This window comes from Hirundo rustica, chromosome 9 (genome assembly GCF_015227805.2).
Source record: "Hirundo rustica isolate bHirRus1 chromosome 9, bHirRus1.pri.v3, whole genome shotgun sequence".
Classification (NCBI taxonomy): domain Eukaryota; kingdom Metazoa; phylum Chordata; class Aves; order Passeriformes; family Hirundinidae; genus Hirundo; species Hirundo rustica.
Window position 1 is genome coordinate 4,310,117 of NC_053458.1, and position 16,338 is coordinate 4,326,454.

At 50.0% G+C, this 16,338-nt stretch overlaps 1 protein-coding gene across 1 annotated transcript in view; it reads left to right on the forward strand.

Moving 5' to 3' along the window:
• The first annotated feature begins 1,518 nt into the window (after positions 1–1,518).
• Positions 1,519–16,338, forward strand: part of PLPP3 (phospholipid phosphatase 3) — a 43,925-nt gene continuing 29,105 nt past the window's right edge. Inside the window, exon 1 of the mRNA XM_040072969.2 lies at positions 1,519–2,225. Within this exon, the coding sequence (XP_039928903.1) occupies positions 2,087–2,225 (139 nt within the window). The 5' untranslated portion in view covers positions 1,519–2,086. The remainder of the gene's footprint in view (positions 2,226–16,338) is intronic.

Below are 16,338 nucleotides of genomic sequence, written 5' to 3' on the forward strand. Positions count from 1 at the left end.
CCACAGCTGGGGGAGAATTCCCACGTGAAGATTCTTTCCGCTGGCTCCAGGCACCAATGGAGCCTAAATTAGGCACCCACACCTCTGCCACGCTGAGAGGAAAGACAGAACTTGAGATGTGTCCTTCGTGGGCAGCTTGGCCCCCTGCATGGGCGATTTGCACCATTTTTGGGCCAAAAGCGATGCTTTTGTATTCAGCTCCATGGGGTGATAATGGGCAAAAGAGCCCCTCAACAGCAAGGTGGGAGGTGGCACCAGGTTTCTCTCACTGAGGCATCACTGAGGCTTTAATGAAAGAATTGGGGGAACGTCCAAGGTCTGTTTTCCCCTTTCTTTTTGCACCGCACATATAAAATTAAAATTTGAAAACAGCCGCTTCACTTTCTTCCTCCCTCCCGGCTGGCCTCAGTGTGCCCATGAATGTGTCTAAACAGATTCCTGGAAAACCTGCCCTCGCCCAGGAGAACTCTCCAGCGCTCGGGAGGAGCAGCAGGGAGGGGTGCCCGTGCTGGGGGGCTCTCCCTGCCCTCCCTGCCTGGAAAACACCAGGGATGCAGCAGCATATGCGCCAGCACACAGGTGAGAGCCTGAGGTCAAATGCACGACCCAAAAATAAGAGGAGAAGCGGTTAAGCGCTGTCCTGAGCAGTTCCCTGCGGTAGCAGCTCTCTTCCCCACCTCCTGCACCCCAGCTCGGAGCAGCCCTCCTGCCATCTCGGGTTTCTGGGAAACCTTTCCTTTACTTCCTCGATGATTTTTAATTAGCCCAAAGGAGCGATTAACCAACAGAACAATCGCTCACCCAAGCTCTCTCGTTACACTCATTTGGTGAAAGTGGTGCTGCCGCTGCGGGACGGCAAAGCTGCCACGGTTCGGCGATGGCACCTGGCAGGGTGGCACAGCCAAACTTCAACCCAGGGTCGCCCCGCTGGGCTCTGCCAAGGTCTGTGGGTACCACACACATCATGTCCCCACTCCTGTCTCAGCACACGGAACAGAGCTAGAGGGCAGGAAGAAAAAAAAAAAAAAAAAGAAAAAAGAAAAAAAAAAAAAAGAAAAAAAAAAGGAGGAGGGAAAAAAAAAAAAAAAAAAAAAACCACCAACACATGAGAAAAGCGTTTATCAAGTTATTTGTTGTCAGTTTTCTGCCGCTTGTTCCCATCTTTCGGGAGTCCTCCAGCCTTGGCTCGGCTGGTTGTTTTTCTTTTCTCCCCTGCACTCCTGCACGAACGAACGCTAGAGGCTCCCTCCTTCTGGTCTGCGAGAGAAAACTTTAGTTCTTAACTTTTTTTTTTTTTTTTAAACTTCCCTCAGGAAAAAAATGTGGAGTTAATTATCTATGTAAAATGTCAGATGCAGGAAAGGGGCTGTGCTTACTTGGATATCCCATCCGAGGCGAAGTGACTGATTTTTTTTTTTCTTTTTTTTTTTTCTTTTTTTTTTTTTCCTGAGGGGTGGAAAGCCTCGCGAAATAAAAGTGCAGAACCGAGCCGGTGGCTCCCAGAGCGGCCGGGGCGGGCGCGGCGGGAGCCCCCAGCGCAGCGCAGCGGAGCCCAGCGCGGAGCCCACCTGCCCCCGGGGCAGCATCCCCCGCACCTTCTCCCGGACTGAGACCTTGATAAATACATATACACACACATATATAGATATAAAAATATATATACGCTTTTTTTTTTTTTTGCCTTTTTTTTTTTTTTTTTAAATCCTTCCCCCAGGCTTTTCCTCCAGGACTTTTCCACCGCCTTTGGGACAACCCGCAAACTTCTCGCTCGCTGCCCCTTCGCCGCTTTCCCTGGTGTTTTTGGGGGCTTGTTTTGGTTTTTGTTTTGCTACTTTGATTTTTTCTTTTTTTTTTTTTTCCCCCCCCTCGTCTCTCCTTGGGAAGACCCGCCTGCCTCTCTCGCCTCCCGTGCCCCACCGGAGAGGCCGGGAGCGGCTCCGGCGGCGCGGGCAGCACCTCCCCGGCGCACGGCGTGCGAGCCCGGCGGCGGCGCGGCTCGGCTCGGCTCGGCTCCGAGCGGCTCCCTGCGGCCCGGCACGGCCCGGCTCGGCTCGGCACGGCTCGTCCCGGGCGCTCGCCCCCGATAATGCAGAGCTACAAGTACGACAAGGCGATCCCGCCGGAGAGCAAGAATGGGGGCAGCCCGGCGCTCAACAACAACCCGGCCAAGAGCAGCAGCAAGAAAGCCCTGCTCATCTGCCTCGACTGCCTCTGCCTCGTCATGGGTGAGCACCGCGGGCTCCGCGCCCCTTCTCCCCTCTCCCGCACCACCACCGCTCTCCGGGGGAAAAAAAAAAAAAACACAACAAAACTTTTTTGGGAAAGTTCGGCGCTGGGCGGGCAGAGCTCGGCCGTGCCCCGGCCGCGCCGCTTCCCGAACAAAAGCAGGAGCGGGGCCGCCGGGAGAGCCGGGCCGGGCAGCGAGCGGGGGGAGCCGGGGAGCGGCCGGGCCGGGCTGGGGAGCGCGGGGGGCGCCCGGGGATCCCGGCGGGGAGAGCCGGGCGCGGCAGCCCCGCACCCCGACACACTCATTTATCGGTGATTTGCTCTCATTTCTGCCTGGCTGCCGCCGCGGCCCCGCTGCCGCAGGCGGGGAGCAGCCCCGGCGGTGCGCAGGGGGCACTGTGGGCTCGGGGATGCGCCCCGGGGGTGCCCCCGGCACGGGCCCCGCACCCGGAGCTGCCTCGGCGGCACCTCGGCGGCGCCGGGGCCAGCTCCAGGTGGAGGCAGCGCTCTACGGGGCAGCCCGGCTCGTGTTTTGGTTCATAATGGAAAATAGCAGCTCTCGCCGCTCTGGTTTCTGTGTCGCTCTGCTGGCGGCTTTACCAGCGCTCCTCTCTTTCTCCCATCTCGCTGAACTCATTCTTTTAGAAGTCCGGAGCGCTCTCGCAGCCCCCGCCAGAGGTTTGGGTTTGCCTGCCTGCTCGGCTTTTGGAGATGCGATGACTTTTTTGGAGATGCTGTGGCATGGAAGGGAACTGTCAACAGCGCGTCTCAAAAAAAACCTTTTTGCGTTCCAAAACATCAACCCTTCCATTGTGGCTGCGATGCTGAATATTTAATTGACAGACACAGGCAGGGGAAATCAACTGGCTTCCAACAAAGAGATTAATAACACAACAGCACGTGAGTTTAATACTCCAGACACCACAGTCTTTAAAACAATTGTTTCTGCTTAGAGCCCATTTTTTAAAGACTGTCAGTTTGATTTAATTTTTATGCAGTTTATTGATCATCTGGTGTATATTAGGGGGCACTAATACATTAGGAGGAGAGGCATGGTTTTCTCTTTATATTCCCACAAGAATCGGGGCCAGTGCAGAAAGCTTCATCTCTCGGATCTGGAAAAAATAAAAATACTCGATATCCCATATATGAAACTAATGTAAAGTAGAAACATAGCTAGCTGGACTTACCACACTTACTTAAGCACAAAGTCGAATTCCTAGTAAAACAGCTCCTAGGAGTCAGAACTTTTAAACTTTCATTTACCCAAGATTTCTTAACTTGAGGCATTCCTGGCATGAGTAGGTGCTGTTTGAATGAGGGAAAGAGTTTTGCTTCCCCTTCTCTGGGCTAAAGGTCCTAAATGAAAAAGCAGTTGGTTGACATGTGTTATCCTACTTGTGCTGGTTTGGGTAAACAGGACTTATCAAGCAGCACTGGAAAGTATTGTTAGCAGGGAATAATGTGATGCAGCAAAACTGTGATTGTTGCTTTGTTTTAGGTTGCTACAGGTGGAAATTGGGAAGTAAACAGCAGAGTTGGCTTCTTTAGGGGTTTTTGTTGGGGTTCTTCATTTTTGTTTTGTTGGGTTTTTTTTTTTAGAGTGAGGAGCATTTAGAAGTAAGAGCATGAATGCAGTAGCTGAAGGAAAGTTTAGATCTGGTTGATCACTGGCAGGTGAAGAGCATGGGTGGGACATGGTGAAGGAGACGATTATGGGATGGAGAGCCCATGATGTGTGTTTGGGGATGGATAGCTCGTGATGTGTATTTGGGGATGGGCTTTGCAAATAGTCCAGGAGTATCAGACCTGCTGGTGGATGACTGAGCATGAGTTGCTGTGAAAGCTGCCCCACTCATGAGAGGAGGCTTGGTTTGCTCTTCCTTCTGCCTTTTGCTAGGGAAGACTATGAGTTTATAGTTTCCAAATACTTGATTCCCATTTTCTTGTAAAAAAATCCCCCCAAAAACCACTTGGAAAGTGAAAAAAAAGGTGCCCTAGCTAAACCCTTCCTGTAAGAGAAAGGTGAACAGGTACAAGTTGATGAATATTTACATATTCAGAAGAAAAAAAAAAAAAAAGTCCTGTATAAGATAATGAGGAGCAGAATTGGGTGAAATGACCTTTTTTGGGGTGGAGGGACCAGCAGAGGTCTTCTGCTGGTGCATGTGGGCACATGGCCAGTGGCCTCCAGTGCAGTCAAACTGAGTTACGCCTCTTGAGCAGCTGCCCGAAGACATTCACAGAAGCAGGGAAACAGAAGGCTTTTTCTCATTTGAGGACTGCTTTAGGAAATACTAAAACTGGCCATTTGATTTGCAGAGGCCTGTGACGCTGCGCTGGCTCCTGCTGCAGGTAGTGCCATAATTCGGCCTTGAATTGGTTTCCTCTGAGGGGAAAATCAAAAGAGTGAACTATGGCTGAAATGTTTTTCAGAAATGACACACTCTCGGTGAGGCTGTAGATGTCTACAAACCCTTTGTTTACACATAAATTTAAACAAATTACCCAGAGGCCAATTATCATAAACATCTGAGAAAGTCTGAATTAGTAAAGCTGAGCTATCAGGAGCTTCCTTCAGCTTTAATTTGGTGAGAGTAGTTAGGAAGATCCACTTTGTCTTTCATCCTTAAGCAGTATAGTGGTTATCTTGATAGCAAATGCGTAAGAGGAAGATTTGAATCTTCTTTGCTTGGGAGCCATGGGCAGGTGGAGTGGGTTGGGTGAAGATCCACTGGACCAGATCCTCTGTTTCTCCTGCATTTCCAGCTTGAGTTGAGCTGGCAGGGAGCTGGATGTTACTGAATGACCATCCCACTCCTCTAATGAGTGCACTTGGCACTCATAAATCCCTGGGCTCTTGCATCAACAAGAGGTTTGATCGCCGACACTGCGAACTTCCCAGAAATTCCATGCCCGTGCTTAACTCAGTAAAAAAAGGCAGAAAAGGACTGAGTGTGCATTTATTAAAGCAGGTCGTGCAAGGGGGGAAAATAACTTTCTCCATCTGCTTCCTCCTCTTGGGAGGGCTCTGTTTTGAGAATTGGAAGATGCTTCCTGAAATTGTTAGGGCCACAGGCAAGCTTGGTGGTGTGGAAGAGCCCCCGTGGCCCTGCCCCTGTCTCCTGATCACTGCAAAACATCTGAAAATGTGATTGAGGCAGTCTGGGAGGGTCTGAAGTTCCCTCTGCTGAGCTGGTTGCTGTCTTCACTTTGTAGAGTGGTGGGGAACTCTCTGAGCAGCAAAACAAGAGGTGTGATGGGTGGACCTCACTCACCTTCACCTGATCATCCCTCTGCCAGGAGTTTCCTGCACCTCCTACCTGGAGCTTAAGAGTTGTTATTGGGGGGAACTGGGGTCATCCTGGCTGGGACAGGTCTCGGGGGACAACTTTCCCTGGTGCCATGGGGTTTTGCTGTCCTGCAACAGCCACCAAATCTCCTCCTGGTGCAGGAGATGTGGCCAGGTGGGGAAAAGCCTCCTGCCCTGACCCTTGAGGTGAGGTGTTTTGGAGCCTGGCGCCACACTTGCAGCATCTAGGGTTAAATTTACTCCTCTCAGACCTGCTGTTTTCCCTTGGCAGGGGCTCCTGGTGTTCAGCAAGCTCTGAGCAGCCACCTGTGCTCTGCTGACGGGTGCTAACTCAAGCGTTTAATCTCAGAAGAGGGGAAGACTGTGTCAGCAAGGGTGATAGGGCAGATGAGGGTCTTCGGTAGCTTGTATTTGTGCAGCTTGTGCAGGTAAAACAGCTTCCAAAAAGTCCTGCTTGTGCCATAAAATAGAAGGATTTCATCTGGCATACCTGCTTCTGAGGCTTGTGGAAATTTGGTTTATGGGAGCATATGTTTCAGGCTGGTGGGATGTAAACTGCACACAATTTACTGCCCTTCTTCTTTTCTGCCTCTAATTTAATTTTCTCTCTTCTGTCAATCCCAGTTAATCTGTACAACACAAGTTTTACTGCCTTGGGGAGGTTATTTGAAGCAACAGATGGATAGACCTCTTACAACCTTAATATCTCTGCAGCTTTCTCACAAATTTGGCATCTCCTGTAGCGAGCTGGATGCTAAAATGAACTTTGAAAGTAAATATTTATGCTAGCTGGACCTTGACATGTTTATGTAAGTGGGGATATAATCTTATAATTTGGGCTAACAGTTTAGATTACTCTTGAGTTTCCTCTTCTGTGTAGAAAATTGTGTAGTCCTCCAGCTCTCAGAAGCAAAAAGGATTTGAGCTCTGCCAGGGGCCCTGTCGCTTCATCACAAAAATTGGTGCAAACAGGCCTGGGATTGTCATTGAAGTGTAAGGAGTGGGAGGAATTGGAGATGAGGGGTGAGGTTAGAGTTATTTGGATGGTGTAAAGCTGGATGTGATGAGCTAAGCAACTTTGCTTTGTTTGGGTTGGGGCTGTTGTTTTTATTTTTAGGACTACCCCGCTGCGCAACACTCACTTGTCGCACGGGTAACATCTTTCTGCGCACCTGAAGAAGATGCTGAGCCAACCATTTCTTGTTTTCAGCAGGGGACAACAAGACCTGGCTGTACCAAACCAGCTGGACAGTCCCAGCCCCTCGGTGCTGCCTTCCCCGCGCTGTGTCTCCTCCGTGCCGGGGAGGACTGAGCCCGCACCGCACGGGAGAAGCTGTGTGGGTGGAGAGTCATCATCGTGTTTTGGGCATCCCTAGGTGGGGTTTGGTCGTTAATGTTTATGTATCACTCCATACCTGCAGGATCTCCCGGTGGCAGCGAGCTCCTGGCCAGGGGAGGCTGCTCTGGCAAAGGCAGGTTGGCAGAAGTGGCACCTTGGCGTGGGGTTGTTGTGCAGTTGGACTCTGCCATAACTTGGGAGTAAAGGAGCTCTTTTTTTGAGCCTGGAGGAGTTTATTGAACCAACAGTCAGCACCTAAAGTGTGACACCCATCTGTTGTGCCTCCCTTGAAAGACCAAAGGAGCCAAAGATGACTGGAAGTAAAGGCGAGAGAAATACTTTGGAGGTGTTTGAAGTCCACTTTTTCTGCATTTGCTTTGTGAAAACAAACAAACAAAAAAAGACAACCGACCTATCAAAAAGAGATTATTAGTGACAATTATACTTGAGGTGTTAATTGCAGAACAAGGAAATGCTGTACCTATGGCAGACCGAGTCCTCAGGGGTATAAATCTGTTGACTTTCCCAAGGTGGTGGAACTTGGCCAGCCTGAAGATGTGTCTCCAGGAAAAGCAGAATTACGTGCAACTGCCTCATGGCCAGGAGTGCTTTGAATCGTGTGTACCTGCTGCTGAGACAGGCAGGAGATGGGAATCACAATTACAGCAGATGACATTTTTTTAATTGTCTGTTTGTAGTGAGCACAGAAAATAATATAAACATCGCTCCCAGATCAAACGGATTATTTTTATACCCTTTAAATCTCAATTTAATATGCATGCCTTTCCTGGGCTGCTTTTGGTCTGACTCTTGTTTGTCTGGATACAGGCTGGTGGTGTCTCTCCAGATGCGTGTGCTCCGTGTACCACCCAAAAATGGTTTGCATACCACAGCTGGGGAACCTCTGGCAAACCAGGGCCCCTCTTCAGCATCTGAGATAGGCAGGGTGTTTGTGTGGCTCCATCTCTGCCTGAAATGCCTTCAAAGAGGGGGAGGCAAAAGGCCCAGCTCTGCTGCGTGGCTCGCTCTGGCGGAGCGGGCTCCATCCTCCCCGTTCCCTTCATACAATGCTCCCACTTTATCCATAGTAATCCAGAAGGGACCCTTGTGGTCTCCCGGCCTGCCTGTGCCTGGAACAAGGGCCTGCCTGTTGAAGGCAGCGTGGGGAAAGGCAGCAGCCTTCAAACCCTCCTATCCCAGCATCCACACAGCTGGCGCTGGGAACGGCAGCTTCCCTGGCATCCCAAGGGGCTGTGTCCCAGCGGGGGAAGGAAGCAGGGAAACCCCCTCCCAGGATGTGGCTTTCCCCCCTGCCAGCTGGGGTTTTGTATGAGTGCTATCATATATATATATATATATATTTTTTTTTTTTTTTTTTAACATTTCTTCCTATTTGTTCTGTCTTAGCGCCTTGTTCAGCTCTTCCGATAGGCCAGGTTTCATATTTCAAACAAACGAAAAGGAAGGCTCGGAGTTGACAGTGATAAAACCTCAATGAAAGAGGTGAATTAAAGTAATCCAGCACTTATCCTGTAATTACAAAAGTCTGAAGTCAGTTTTCTGAATGCACTTCTGTCCTTCCTCCCCTTGCCAATGTGTCTGGAGGCCCAGCCTGTGGCCAGCCTTCCATCTTGCCTTTCCAGATACCTCAGCCTGGGTGGGTTTTGCCAAAAGCTGCCCTGTGTGTCACATCTCCTCGTGGATCAGTGGGCCCCTGTCTCAGAAGGGAATTTGCATCCCTTTCAAAGCCACTCCATCTCGGTGTCACTCTCTCCCACGACATCCACCTTGGAGGGGCACTACCTGCTCCACAGTTTTAGAGCAGGTGGAAAGTTCCTTCGTGTGGATCGGGTGTCTGTGCCCAGGGATGTGTTGGAGCAGCTGTTGGGAAACTGGAGAATCCCTTCTTGCCTCTTTGCTGCATGCAAGGGCTCAGTTGCAACAGTGGGATGGTGATCAGCAGAAGCTGCTCCTCCAGTTCGACCTGAGGAAGCAGAATGCCACGAAAACCAGGGAATTTGAAATGTCTTCCTTTGGATTTTGATGCGAACAGTTTGAAAGCAAGCCTTAAGCATAAGTTTTTTACCAAGAGAAGCATGGACGAGTTTGAAAATGAGCTTTGTCCTGGCAGGCTCGGAAGTATCAGAAATTCCTATGGAACTCCATCCTTTGGAGTCAGTCACGTAAGTGGGCTTGTTTTTCACATGTGTTGGATGTTTTGGAGACAGAGGGTTGAAAACAGACTCTGCATCGAGTCAAGTCATCAGCAGAACATGTAATTTAACTCCAGAACTTGTGATGCTCTGAAAATGCCTGTGCTCTCTGTGCTGTGTGTTCCTGTTCCAGCCCTGGAAGAGGACTGCATCCACACACGACCTTTTCTCCTCTGAGCACATGGTGCCCTCCATCAGGGCCAGGCTGGGGCTGCCAGCCAGAGCCCAGATGGAGCTGCAGCTGGTCTGACACTGAGTCAATGGAGAGTGCTCATAATCCTCTGCTACTTTCCTGTGTTTTTGCATCCCTTGCCCGGAAAGGTGTGAAAGTTTGTTGATCGTAGTGCTGAGAAGCTCGGGAAGTGCCTCCAGGTTTTCTGATAGAACACACCAGTGGGCATAGCCTGTGATGCTTGGAAAACACAGCAAATTGAGGCTGGAGCAGTTGGCATTGCTGGGTTCACCCACACCTTGCCCTGGACACCAAAGCTGGCTGTGGGACAGAGCTGTCCTTCACTGCTTCAGGAGCTCGCAGTGTCAGACTGCACCTCTTGGAGCCTTATCGCCTTTGCTGGCTGCCGGGGCTGAGAACAGCATGGTTCTTCCTTCCACGGCTTTAAAGAGAAGAACTGAAAGCTACTGGTGAGATGTTTTGGGCAGCCATCCCTCCTGAAAGAAATGATACTCCTTCAGAGAGCTTCTGTCTCCCAGCAGTGTCAGTCTGGTGCTGCACAAAGGAAGAAATGAGCTGCTTTCACCTGTAAAATCACAAAAAAAGTGACTGCCATTTTTGGCCAGCCGGCAGTGCCCCTGTGTCTGACCATGCAGGCATTGCACGCAGATATTAATTACACTTCTGTTAATTCAGCCCGTGGTCCTGTGAAGCTGAGACCTCACCACATCCTCCAAGTGCTACTGAATTTGAAAGCCAATGTGCCAAATGGAGTCTGGGTTTCCTGTCTCCTTGACACTCAGCAGGTTATTTATGACTTTTTCGGGGGGGTGGTGTGATGGGCTTTCATTTGAGCCTGGAGGGAGCAGCCAGCCCAGCCCTGGTTATCGTTCCCACCCAGCTGACAGCGAGGTCTTTGCTCTGGTCTTTGTAGCAGCCCAGCGGCCGTGGCAACCAGTCCCACGTCCCAAACATTTTGAGGGCTTCCAAGGCTTTTCTGCAAGGCCCACCACCCTTTAAAGTGCTGGTTTCCAAAGGGAAAGTCGCAAACAGCGTGGTAAAATGCTGATAAGCAGGTCTGGTCAGTAACCACTGGCTGCATTTGTGTTCTGAGTGATGCTCAGGGAGTAATTTTGGACGGCTGGAGAGCTGATGGCAGGCAGCAGAACTCCTTTGAAGTCGATAGCTGTGAATCAGTTTGGTGTTAGCAGGTTTCTGGGGCGGCTCTTTGATCGCTGATCAGATGGCCCTTGCTTTTTGGGGAGCTGCTTCTCCCTGAATTCAAGTGCTGGGCCGAGGATCCCTGTGCCAGGCTGTGCTGCCCTTGGTCCTGCCCAGGCACGTCACGGGAGGTTTGTGCCTCTGGGAGTTTCTAATCTAGGGAGACAGGGAGCAGAAGGAGCAGCATCACCTCGGTGCGTGGGCAGGCGCGGGAGCCCGGCGAGGGCACACTTTGAAGGCAGTGTTTCCAGTACAGAGGCACCCAAGTGCCCAGTGGGGCTTTCAGAGATACTGAGGTACCTCTAATCCCTTCCTGAACTTCCCCACTGGAGCTGCAAACTTCAGTGCTTCTGCCAGTCCTGCCAGGCCTCCCAAAGTATCTTGAAATCAGATCCTCAGCGACTATGGAGGAGTCTGTGACTGCCAGGGCTTTGGCTGAAATGTGTCCCTAGGACATGTGTGCACCAGTCCTGGAGCTTCCCACCTGAATTCCTATGAAAACTTGCCCAGGTGCCTCTGTTCTGGTGCTTCCATGTGCTGCAGAAAAGAGAAACGGCCTTGGATTCACCCACTGCAGCAGGAGCTGGCTTGTCCTGTCCCGGAATACGAGCTGGAGTTTTTCAAGTTAAGGATACGAAGGAAAAGCTGCACTAAGGCATCTGCCAGTTGATAATACATAACAAAAAAGGATGATTCTCAAAGGGAAGGGCTTGGAGGGGCTTTTATCCTACTCATACTTGCCAGGCTGAGAGAAAGTCCCCTTTGCTGCCTGACCACAAGAGGCTGTGCTTTTCGTAGAGGACTCAGGGGGATTTTTTTGTTGGTTTTATTTTTCCTGTTAACTTCTTATAAAAGTTCGCAGCATCAGTTACTATCCCCTCAAATAATCCCATTTTTCTTTCCCACATAATCTGGGCCAGACATTTTTTCATCCATCACTCCTGGTTTCTTGACCATCCCTGCAGCTTTAGCATGCAGCTGTCATTCTGCTGCAGCTCCCACAAAGCGGCTGAAAACCAAGGTAACAGCAACATTTTGAGTGAAGGGGATGAAATGTGGGATAGGTTCAGCGTATTTCTTTGTCATTGTTGGAGTCCTATTCAGTCTGGAACTGAATAGGAGGCTGATTAGCATGTGGAAGCATTTCTAAAGCTTTGGGCTGTGAGGGTTGGGTGGTTTGGTTTTTTTTTTCCTTAAAGGAGAAGTTTTGTGGCATTTATTTTTGTGACTGAGCTGGTATGAATCTTTGTCAAATGCAAAATGCATGGAAAAGCCGGATGGCATTTTGGAGAAAGCCTGTTTTGATAAATCACCGTGGGCACAAAGAAGTTTTCCAGTGTTTAAAACTCTCAGAGCCACTGCAGAATCCAGGCAGGCAGCGTGCTTGAAATTGCCAGACAAGTGGGATATTGTTTGGGATACATCAGGATTGTGGATATAACAACAGGTACTTTGCTTTTGCTCTTGCTGAAGTTTTCTGCCACAAGTGGGTATTGGGTCTGCAGCCTGAAAATCCACCTGCTTAAATCTCAGTGTTTTGCTTTCATAGGGAAAGATGTAGCACTGAGGTAAATTAAAGCTGCCTGCAAGTGAAAAACATCTTCTTCCCCTGTGAAATTGCGTCAAGTCCTGGGCTTGAGGCTGGCTTTGGAGAAGAGGGATTTCCTTTTAGTGTCAGTGTGAAGTGTCGGGCTGATATTCTCATTAACACCCCCTTGCTGCAAGATCGGTGTTTTTTTCTGAGGGGTGAAATTAGTGTCTTGGTGCTGTTTGTGGGTCTCAGCTGGGTCGGTGCTAGAGCAGAGATCCTGCCCTGGGAGTATCTTTTGTAGGATCACAGGATTTTGGGGCCTTTTCAAGTCCCAAGGGACACAGGAGGCCACCACTGCCTGTCAGGGGCTGTGTGGATGTAGCACAGTTGTGCCCTGAGCTCGCAGACAGAGTAGGCAGTGCAAGAAAATGCATTTTATTTCTGTGTTCAGTGAGTGATGGGCTTGAGGTCTCTCTTGAAGGCCTCAGTGATTGGCCTTGGGGCTGCCTGGAAAGCTCACGGCAGTACGTGGAGTCAGAGCCTCTTGGTGATGTGTGCATGGTCCAGACCTCGTGCCTGGGTTCCTTGGATGCCTTGCCTGGTTTCCTTTATGCTGCTTTAAGACAGACAAAATGGTCAGTTCACTGGTGCGCCTTGATGTCACACAATGGAATGGTTTGGGTGGGAAGGGACCTTAAAAGCCATCTTATTCCAACTCCCTGCCATGGGCAGGGATACCTTCCACTCTCCCAGGTTGCTCCAAGCCCTTTCCAACCTGGCCTGAGACACTTCCAGGGATGGAGCAGCCGCAGCTTCTCTGGGCACCCCGTGCCAGGGCCTCACCACCCTCTGAGTAATGCCAGCTATTGAAGGCTGATTAAAGCTATTGTTTAATTAAGGCGAACTTAGCTCCTCTGCTCACAATTCATGATTAAAGGATCTTTTGAAGTAATTCTGCAGTACTTTCTTCTTCCCTGCCTTCCTCTCCTTTATCGTGGAGAAAGTTCCTCGTGCTGAGCGCGCCCCGGCTCCACGGGCTGAGCGCGATTACGGGACCGCAAACCTGCTGGCAGGTCTGGCTGCTGCCAAAGGCATCCCAACATTAAAAAGCCCTGCAGAGGGGTGGAAGGGAGTTCAATCTCAGGATACGCTGATTTGGAAAGGGAATCCAAACAAAGAGGCTTTTCAGCAGAGGCTGAGGCTTGGCTTCTCTCAAGGGCAGTTTGGGCTTGGGGAAGCATCCGGGAGGCGGCGAGCGGAGCAGGAGTACATGAGCTGGATGCTGCGTGGTGTAAGGTTTCCCAGCACAGCCTGGTTTTGTGTTACAGGCTGGGGACCTGGCTCTAAGCTCTCCTCTCCCCTCCTTTCTTTCCCCCCCCTTTTTTTTTTTTTTTTTTTTCACCCCCTCTTTCCTTTATTTCTGTTGGAAACAAAGGAGAGGTTTAGGGGGTTTTTGTTGTTGTTTTGGATTTTTGTTTTTAATAAAGGTTCCCACCCCCTGCAGGTTTGGCAGTGCCTCTCGCTGTTGGTGCTGGAGGGGGACCCGTTGGTGACTGTGACCTGGAGAAACCCTTTGCAGGGTCCCAGGCAGGCCTCACAGGGATGTTTTATTTTGCTCAGAAAGCTCAGCCCTCTCAGGGGCTCACTGAGAGCACTCTGGCAGGAGCTGGCGTTCCTGAGGGGACAGGCACCTCGTAAAGAAGTCCTGGCTCAGATAAGAAGTGAAATGAGGTGGATGCTGGGGCACCTTTTTGCAGCAGGAGGGGTGCAAAGCAGAGGGGGTGTCTGCCAAGCCCCCTGTTCCCATGGCAGCCCCGTCCCTCACTGTGACACCTCTGGTGCCACCGCGTTCCCCGTGCGGTGCCAGGAAGAGCCGAGCGGGGAGGAGGTGCCACCAACCATCCCAACCAACCAGTTGGGGTTTTTTATAGGCACCAGATGGTTTTAATAGAGGAAAGCTGAACTTCTTATGACCCTTCCCCACAGACGTTGTTTGTTGTTTTGTAATTGTGGCCAGGACAAAACCCTGTTCCAGAACCTGCAGCGAATCGAGAGCTTGGTGCCTTCTTCTCCATCCCACCATAAACCCCCCGCTGTCCCCACGCTCCTCTGCCTGCCTTGACTCCAAATGATCCAGGGGAAGCTGCTGGGCATGGAAAACTTGAGGCTTTCCACTGATCCCTGGCTGAAGAGATTAGCAAGAGTACAAGCTGGAAGAAGCCGAAACATCTCAAAGCAAAGCACGAGGAAGCAATAAAATGTCAAGCCATGTTTTCCCTGCTGGTTGATTAAAAATTCTCCTGATAAGCAGGAAAGCTTTCATGGCTGTGCAAGACCTGTATCGTGTCAAATGCAGTGAAAGGTTTATTAGAGAAGGATAAAGCGGTGCGAGCGTTGGGTTGTACTTGCAGCCCTCCTGGAACTGTTATCCCCCAGGGCTGAGGAGCAGTGGTTTTTTGGGAAAGAGAAAGCCAAGCAGAAGGAGATGAGGCCTGGGTCTCCATGCTCCCCATGGGAAAACCATCAGCAGTGGCAAGCCAGTGAGCTTGGAGACCTGTGCCCAGTCAGTGCCAAGATGCTCCACTGGGCCCATGGTTTCCCTCTAGCCTGAGAAATCTTGGGATCAAACACAAGACAGGAATGACAAAACAGGAAGACAAAAGGCTCACTTCCATGCTGTTGTGTTTGACTTCCCAAGGTTTTAATTGCCAAGGGCTGCATTGGGAGCCAGCTGGCTGCAAAGGGATGCAGATCCCCAGTAAGAGAGGCAAAGGGATGCAGATTTCAAGTAAGAGAAGAAAGGCTCTTTTTTGTTGTGGGTTTTGTTTTTTAGTCTTTTGTCAGAGAAACTAACAACTGTTATGTTTTCCTACCAGAGCTGCAGTTTTGTGTACATTTCCCCTTCAAAAAATAAATTATCACTTTTAGTTACCTGCTTCCTCAGCTCCCCCAGCTGCTCTTAAAGCTTCTGCTGTTATTGTTTTGCTACCTGTAGGAGTAAGAGGGTGCAAGCAGCAGGAAAGCCGAGTATAGAGTGCAAATGGTACCTCAATTTTGTACTTTTTTCTCCTTGGAGCAGGAACCCTCTGCTTTTTACAAAGGGGAAAACACAGTTGGTGGTTTGACTTGCAGGCCCAAGGGATGTGCATTTCCCTGCAGACAGTGTCAGCAGGATCAGACCCACCAGTGTGTGGCCCTGGGAACAAGCTGGGCAATCCCAATTTTATTGCCAAAACCTTGTTTTTATATGATAACTTAAAACGAGGGGGGGAAAGGCCAGCTTAAAATAATAATAATAATAATGATAATATTAATAACAGCAAAGCATGGGCTATTTCGCACACTGGGTGCATAAATCTCAGCGTTAGCTACCTGTGAATCATCCAGCAGCACGTTAATTGGTACCCCTCGGTAGATGAGGATTTGGCACCGGGTCTGCATGTAATTACAAGCCACACACAGAAGGACACAGGCAGCTAATGAACTCCTGCCAAACTCCAGCTCCGCTCCTGCGGCTTTTGAAGTCCGCTGGTCTTTCAGCGTTTTTGTGTGGTGAGCACTGAAAGGCATCAAATCACTCCTTTGACAAGTGTTTAGAAAGGGCTGGTTTGTTGAATAACCCAGTCCCTCCAAAGTCCCAAATCTGAGAACTGGAGCATCTATAGGCTCCTTTCTCAGCAGAGCAGTAAATAGAGGACACCCCTGAGGAGCTCCTGCCTTGCTGACAGGAGCCAGAGGGCTCCGGTTGCCACGACAGGCTGCAAGAAAAGAAACTATTTCCACTCAAAAAAATACTTCAAAACAATCACACCAATGGGATGCTTTTTTTTCCCCCCCAAGCCTCAGTGTTTCAAACTGAGGCTGTGCACAGCATCTCTCATGGGTTTGCAGTTGTGCTGGTGTCCTGAGTGAGGTGGTAAAGGGGTTTTTGGAGGGTTTCTGCTGTGTTGGGAGGGCAGGTTTTCATGGTGCTGGGTTTGGAAGGTCGTGGTGCTTTTTTAAGGATGCTTTGTTGCTGGTGTGGGATTTGAGCCTGAGCCCTTCTCCACTTTCCATGTGTGAGGTGACAAAGGGAGTAGTTATTGAGATAAAAACAATTTCCATGAAAACCTGCAAACATACCAGGCGGGTTTCATGGCAGTACCATGGTGAAGAGGAATAATGCAGCTTGGCACAAAGCCCTTCCAAAAAAATAAAAGTGGGGGAGAAGAGGAAACAGAAGAGTCTTTGTCAAAATTAACTGCAGTAAAGAAAAAGGGACTCCTATTCCCTTGGGCTCCTTTAACCTTCTTTCCTCAATTTATTCACACGTTCCTTGACAGC